Source organism: Ictalurus punctatus, chromosome 5 (assembly GCF_001660625.3).
Source record: "Ictalurus punctatus breed USDA103 chromosome 5, Coco_2.0, whole genome shotgun sequence".
Lineage (NCBI taxonomy): Eukaryota > Metazoa > Chordata > Actinopteri > Siluriformes > Ictaluridae > Ictalurus > Ictalurus punctatus.
Window position 1 is genome coordinate 34713050 of NC_030420.2, and position 7500 is coordinate 34720549.

General features: G+C 42.5%; 1 protein-coding gene across 1 annotated transcript in view; it reads right to left on the reverse strand.

The window, feature by feature from the left end:
- The window catches only part of jak3 (Janus kinase 3 (a protein tyrosine kinase, leukocyte)), a 26020-nt gene that overhangs the window by 10295 nt on the left and 8225 nt on the right, over positions 1-7500 (reverse strand). The window contains exons 6-16 of the mRNA XM_053680509.1: positions 7154-7418; positions 6265-6387; positions 5592-5749; positions 5378-5489; positions 4461-4641; positions 3914-4038; positions 3638-3769; positions 3390-3477; positions 1908-2029; positions 892-1030; positions 600-748 (exon numbers count right to left, since the gene is read on the reverse strand). Coding sequence (XP_053536484.1) covers positions 600-748; positions 892-1030; positions 1908-2029; positions 3390-3477; positions 3638-3769; positions 3914-4038; positions 4461-4641; positions 5378-5489; positions 5592-5749; positions 6265-6387; positions 7154-7418 — 1594 coding nt within the window. The remainder of the gene's footprint in view (positions 1-599; positions 749-891; positions 1031-1907; positions 2030-3389; positions 3478-3637; positions 3770-3913; positions 4039-4460; positions 4642-5377; positions 5490-5591; positions 5750-6264; positions 6388-7153; positions 7419-7500) is intronic.

The following is a 7500-nucleotide window of genomic DNA, read 5'->3' on the forward strand; positions in this document are numbered from 1 at the left end:
TGTAACAGTCAGAGGTGAAGCTTTAACTTTCAGTTTTCAACAGCTTCCGGACAAAGGAGTCTGTCTGCAATTTTTATTTTTGAAAAGAGAGAATGAATAGAGAGAATAAACAGAGGGAAGGAAGAGAGAGAATCAAGAGAGAGAATAAAGAGAGAGGATAGAGAGACAGAATAGAGAGAGACATTCCACATGATTAAATGTAAATTAAGGATGTTATAAATGGATTAAAAAGCCCACGTTCTTTAAGTACAATATTGTAATAGTTGGTGTAAGAGGAATAAAACACTTGTAGACATGCTGTTATCAGAAAAGAATCAACACCACACCCAGTGTTTATTCTTCATACCATATATTCTATACTTTTCTACAGCATAAACAGCTCCAGCAGAGTGGGCGGAGTCTGTCATTGTTTCATTTTCTCTACTGTAGTGTACATCACAGACAGCAGAGGGCAGTAAACATTACACACTGCTGCTTTAACCATCTCTGTGCTGTGCTCTGGGATTATCATCCTTCAGACAGACACCTATGTGACACCATATTCACACTCATATGTAATATAAAGGAAATGAAGATGAAATGAATTCAGTGTGTGTCACCTGTTTGGGGTCAAGGCGCTGCAGAGGAATTTCTCCTCCGTTAAAAATCTCCCACAACGTCGTGCCGAAGCTCCATTTATCACACTGCGGCCCCAACTCCAGATTCTCCAACACCTCCGGGGCCACCCACGGGATCCTGTCTAAAACCACTACACACACACACACACACACACACACACACACACTGGTACAATATAAAGAGGCTCCGCCTGATAGTGAGTGTGTTCACACTGGGACTGGAAGTCAGAAATGGAGGAAAACAAAACAAAACGAATTGACCTTTGACCTTTACCTTCTTTGCCCAGCATGGCCACACTGATGCCTGGATCACTGAGTTTAATGAAAGGCGAGTTTTCCAAGTTCGGATCTCCCTCTCGTGCCAGAAGCAGGTTTTTTGCGCAGATGTTCCCATGAACAATGTTTTTCTCCTCCTGTAGGAAACACACACAAAACAATCCCTTCAGTTCAGCCTCGTTTACGTCCACGCTCTAAACCAGGTCCTAATATAACACCTCTCAATAAAACCTGTCCTTATTTGATCAAGAACTAGTCATAATATTTAATTAGTACCTTTTTTCCAGTTTCGCAGAATAGCAGTATAGAATAAAGTCCATATTTGCATATTCATATCTACCTACATTCATATCATATCTACATAATATGTAATATATATTAGATTCTGGATTTTGACCATAACTGCACCTTCCGAATTATAATTAAAGAATATACCACAACGTGCTGCGCTGCTATAGCAAACACAGCAGGGTGATGTGATGAAGTGGAGTTACTCTTACCACCCTGAAGGTGATTATTTTCCTATAATCGCATGTAACCGTGTGTTTTATTCCTCTTACACCATAGCAGTTTATTACCCAAAGTTACAGTTTCCTGTTTATTGTGAATGAAAACATGTCATGCTTTTTATCCGTTTATCGCTACAGAGAAATCGCAAAAAAAAAAAAAAACAAGCGTAAACTCCTCTGTCCTGAAGATGTGGGAAAACTTAAAGTCACAGCTTTACTTCTGACTGTTACACAGTACTGACACTGGAGACTCCTTCCGTACATGTAACATCTCTTTACAGAGCAAGGATTACACGCTCTTTTAAATATGTTTACATGGAGCGTCCACCGTACACGTCCCTGTGAACGAGCTGTTACTATAGAAACGATAATGATAACTACTTCTGTTATAGAAAATTAATCAACACCTTCTGACCAATCACAATCCAGAACTCCGCTGCACTGTAGAATAAAGTTAAGTAATGATTGTGGTACATGTTTTGTATGTTTTCAGGATTTCTCTCACCAGGAAGTTGAGTGTGCAGGCGAGCTGCTTGGCCACGTCCAGCTTCCAGCTGAGTGAAACACTCGACCTCTTCAGGTAAAGATCCAGAGCTCCGTACTTCACAAACTCCTGAACCATGATGTCTAGAGAAATGTTGTGGGGTTTTTTTTTTACATTCAGTAGAGAGCCAAGCTTGTAACATTTCATGCTGGGAAAAAAATCTATTGTCTTTCACTGTTAGTCAAACTATAAATGTAACCTGAACAGAACTAAAGGGTTAAATAAATGAGGTCACAGAGTTAAAACATATCATCATCATCATCATCATCATCATCATCATCATCAGCATTGCTCCAGGACTCTCCGTGCTCGAGTGGGTTCTCTCAGAGAGCTCTTCACAGCAGTGGAGATGAAAACACAACACACATATACACACACACACACACCTTTACCTATAGAGAGATTTTAAAGGGACGGTTTCAGTGTGTAGAGTTCATTACTTTAGTTTTGCTCTGGAGCTGCGAGGGTGATGTGGTGATGTAGCTAATGAGTAACGTCATTTTCTTTCGTCTCACTGCACAGCCTAGGCCCCGCCCACTAGGCCCCACCTACTAGGCCCCACCTCTCAGAGTTAGAAAGTGGAATTGTAGCAGAAAGCTATTTGTGAATTATAATAAAATTCTCTTCAGGGCTTAAGTGTGTAAACAATAGGGATGTATCCGAATACGAATACATTACTCAGAATGAACAGATCATGTGTCAGACACAAAATCAGGCGCATGATTCATTTTTTGGGGCGGTTTAGTTTATTTTATTTTCTGAAATCTTGACTACAATTCACTGGTTGAGACTGGAGAAACATTTATATTGAGATCCTGTGACACTTTAATTGATGGGCTGTTGAATAGTCATGCATTGGCACTACGGAGCTCAGCGTTGTAGCTTGAAAACTACCTCACAGCTTCAGTGCAAGACTTAAGAAGCAAACACCAGGCAGTAACCATGTCTCGGCAGATTCAGGGGAGACGTTTGATGAGTTACTGATCGTAGTCACCTGTTCTGTGTTTCACTCTGATTAATTAGTCTCCTGTTTCTCGTGTCCCTGTTTTCTAGTTAATGTTCAGTGTTCCATGTTTATAACTCTGTTACCTTTGATTACCTTGTCTACCCATGCTCTGACCTCCTTGGAATTATCATATGATTCCTGGGTTGCCTTTAATAAATACCACGTGACTTGTTTACGCACTTGCGTCCTCTGCATCAACCCACACGTTATATGGCAGCTTTATTAACCAGTTCAGCAGCACTTTCATCCTGCAGACCCGTGCCTGCGTTCCGGTACTATCTACCTTCCCCTGTTAAAATCCAGACCCACACCTGTAGGGCTTTTCATTTACAGTGTCAAGTGAAGATTATTAAATAAACATCAACCAACATCTCTGTAGACTGAACAAGCACAAACGACCCATTCTTCAAATGCTAAAAAAAACGAGTGAAACTTACTTTTAGATTTATGGACGCTGACGCCGAACACCAGCAGCAGGTGCTTATGGGAAATCTGACTCATGAAGCTGGCTGCTTCAAAAAAAGACTAAAGAAAACAGATTTTATTCAAATGATGTTCATCTTCAATGTGATATAAATAACCCATGAGTGTTTATTATTATTATTATTATTTGTTATTGATAAATGTTATATACAGAAACATGATCATCGACTGAGTTAGTGCTGTAATTCAACCTGAAACACACCTCCCAGCTGTTTTTGTGTTCTACATCCAGAACTTTGAGGAGAACCTCAGTGGTGATAGGCTCTCCATCCTGCCGGTCCACTTTACAGCCTTTGTAGATGCGTGTGAACGAGCCCTGACCCAGACTTTCCTTCTGAAAAATGTATAATTAATAAGAAGGATTATTATTAATAACAGCATAGTTTCATTTATATTGGTAACTGTTGTGTGTGTGTGTGTGTGTGTGTGTGTGTGTGTGTGTGTGTGTGTGTGTGTGTGTGTGTGTGTGCGTTCTCACCCAGATTAAGTCCTCGTGTTTGATCATATGGAACTGAATGTGACTGGGTCTGTGTCGGTGCTGAGTGGGGGAGCTTGGCGTCTCACACACACTGCTGTTCCTGACGATGATCAGGTTCGAGAGCTCTGCACACAGGTACACACATTTACATTTAGACCATCTGCTACTCTGTACAAAGTATTGGTACCCCTCTACCCCAACCATCCACTGAACCAGCACCACTGTCCCATTCAGACACGCCCACGTGTCCCATTCAGACACGCTCACCTGTCCCATTCAGACACGCCCATCTGTCCCACTCGGACACCCCATCTGTCCCATTCAGACACGCCCACCTCTCCCACTCAGAAACGCCACCTGTCCCATTCAGACACGCCCATCTGTCCCACTCAGACACCCCATCTGTCCCACTAAGACACGCCCATCTGTCCCACTCAGAAACGCCCATCTGTACCACTCAGAAATGCCCATCTGTCCCACTCAGACACACCCCTCTTTTGCACTTAGAAACACCTGTCTCACTCAGACATGCCCATCTGTCCTGTACCTTTAGCCTGAGGTGGACAGCACATGCCCAGTTTGACAGGAATGTCGGACAGTACAAGTGTGTTTCGCTTGTAGAAGTCTGTCAGCCGTCTCAGACTGTCGAAGGAGCTGTGGATTCCTGCCAGGTGAAACTTGTCATTCTTCTCGATCAGACAGTCTTTATAGTCGATACCAAGCGGCGTCTGTGTTACACAAACACACCACATACACATCTCAGAGACACGTGGGAGGATAGTCACAAACACGCTACAGATGATGTGCTGGACAGATCTTATTTAAATGAGCAATATTTTTTGCTATCTGATGAAATACCAAGTCCGAATGATAATAGAAGCTTAAATGCTTTAAAGGATCTAACCGAACATTCACACTAATGAGTGAAAAATCACACATGTTGCTTATAATTTGTCCTTGTGGGCGTGGCCTGTACGGTTTGGAGCTGGTGTAGTTCTAATAAGAAACAACATTAGCCGAAATATACAGCATACATCCGCTATAAGGATTATACATAAACCGCTTTGGTTCAGAATTTAAAATGCTAGTCTGTGTACTAGCTTCGTTCTCAGATTAAATTAGCAAAGTAAGCTAATTGTACTAGCTACATACACTCAGCTTTCCTTCAGTTTTGTCCCATTTCCAGCAAATGGGAATTAACTGCAGGTAGGAACTAGTTGCGAGTGGAGAACTGAAACGTCGGACCACATGCGCTACAGGATCGAGCTGAGGAATCATTCGAGCCAATCGTTTGGTGTCATATTCCAAATTCGCATAGGATTGAGAAAATCTCGAGGCAAATGTCACTTGTTTCTTGCCACTACTGTTGAAATTGCAGATCCATGTTGGAGAAAATGAATGATTGCCTGTTGTTTTGTCACTCACTAGTCTGACCACAGGGTCAAAGTAAACGTAGCGTGTTACCTGTAAGCAGATCATGAGGAAGTACTTGTCATACTCCTTGGGGCTGCGCCGAAGAAGGAATGTACCATTTTTAGCTCCAGCCTTTTTGAGCTTGTGCACCGCAAACTCTGACCTGGAGGAAATCAAATGTGGAAAAATGCAGCATCGTGCTTATCACAGATCGTATCACGATACGTTTCATCGGTGCAGCTGAGTGGGCAAATATTTGACATACGTGATGGGCCCGTGGCAGTGACTGTCGATGTCCTGCAGCAGACTCGGAGGAGCCACTTCAGAGCAGAAGTAGTGACTGGAGTCCGTGGTGAGTCTGAAGTAGTTGTCGATGAGCGAGACGAAGGACAGAGCCACAGCCAGCGTCTCAAACTCCACTTCCTGTTTTTCAGAAAGAATACAAGCACATCTTTCACTTTTACTTTTTACACCCATAAAATACATACTGTCATGATAATACTGCTTGGGATCTCCGATTAGTATTATAGATGCTACCACCACCGTGCTTCCCTGTAAAGATGCTGTTTTGGCAACTAAGTCGATTTCAGTTCCAGATTGAAACAATACAAAATGTGGACAAGTTCAAGGGTGGAAAAATCCAGCATCATGATCATTTCAGAGCTGATCACAAGACGTTTTATCAGTGCGGCTGAGTGGGTAAATACTTATGCAACCCACCATACATTATGCTTTGCATTATTAGCTTGCAACAACTCCTCCCACTGTTTCCTTGACAGTTACCAGCAATAGCAAAGACATTTTCTGAAAAAACATTTGAAGTGAGTTACAGCTGACTGTTATCAGAGTAGACCCACATCCTTTTATAGACTGCCACGGGCTTACACGACATGTCGATGGATCACAGTAGCTAGCAACAGGGGCTGATTTCCACTCACCAAGCATCTATCATCCTGTCTAGTCAGAGTCACCACACGTCCCTCAGCAGGAAGTTGCTCTCGGCAAAGACGCTTCATGTTGATGTCTGTGATTTGCGGGAAGTCACAAAAGGTCTGCCACTCCTAAGTCGATTGAAGAAGTTTAATTATTTGTCAGGAGGAATCTTAACATTGCGTCTACTCAAACTGCAATGAACACACGTTCAGCAAATAGTCTAAGGTACGGCCCACAGCAATGCACACAAACCCAGTGCAGTAAGGTTAGCGTCACCTACATTCAAAATTATTGGATTAAATTAGCCAGGTAACTTTTACCAGAGGCACGATTTCAGGTAATATACTCACTATATACTCACTTAATATTTAACACAAATTACATTGCTATCCTGGATACATAAAAGAGTTCTTCAGGAAGCAGGATCTTGTTTAAATAATAATGCAGGTGAGATACAGGTGTATTACATGTTTATCAAAGGTGAGATACGGGTGTGGAATCTGTGAGATAGAGGTGATGTAAAGGTGAGATACAGGTGTAGTAAAGGTGAGATACAGGTGTGGAATCTGTGAGATAGAGGTGATGTAAAGGTGAGATACAGGTGTAGTAAAGGTGAGATACAGGTGTGGAATCTGTGAGATAGAGGTGATGTAAAAGGTGAGATACAGGTGTAGTAAAGGTGAGATACAGGTGTAGTAAAGGTGAGATACAGGTGTGGAATCTGTGAGATAGAGGTGATGTAAAAGGTGAGATACAGGTGTAGTAAAGGTGAGATACAGGTGTAGTAAAGGTGAGATACAGGTGTAGTAAAGGTGAGATACAGGTGTGGAATCTGTGAGATAGAGGTGATGTAAAGGTGAGATACAGGTGTGTTAACAATGAGGTGGTTGTTACCTGGCCATCGGAGGAGCATGTCTGGATCCCTCCCTCTCCGGAGACTCTCACCATGGAGCAAGATGTGATGAAGCACTCAGAGCCGTAGTTGGGTTCCACGGAGCTCAGCTCCATCAGGTATTTGAGCTTCAGACTTCGCTCTCCGGCTGAGCAGCGGCCCAGTTTCTTCAGGAAGTGTTTGAGGTTCTTACGGATCTGATAGCGCGCTAGCCGGGTCATTCGCTGGATTTCTTCTCGGTGTGTCTCAGGCAGGCATGACTTGTAGCTGTCAGGTAAAGATCATCTACTGTAACCCTATTTTTAAAGACTTTTCTCAGAATTCATAAAGAGTGAGAGCAGTATCAGCA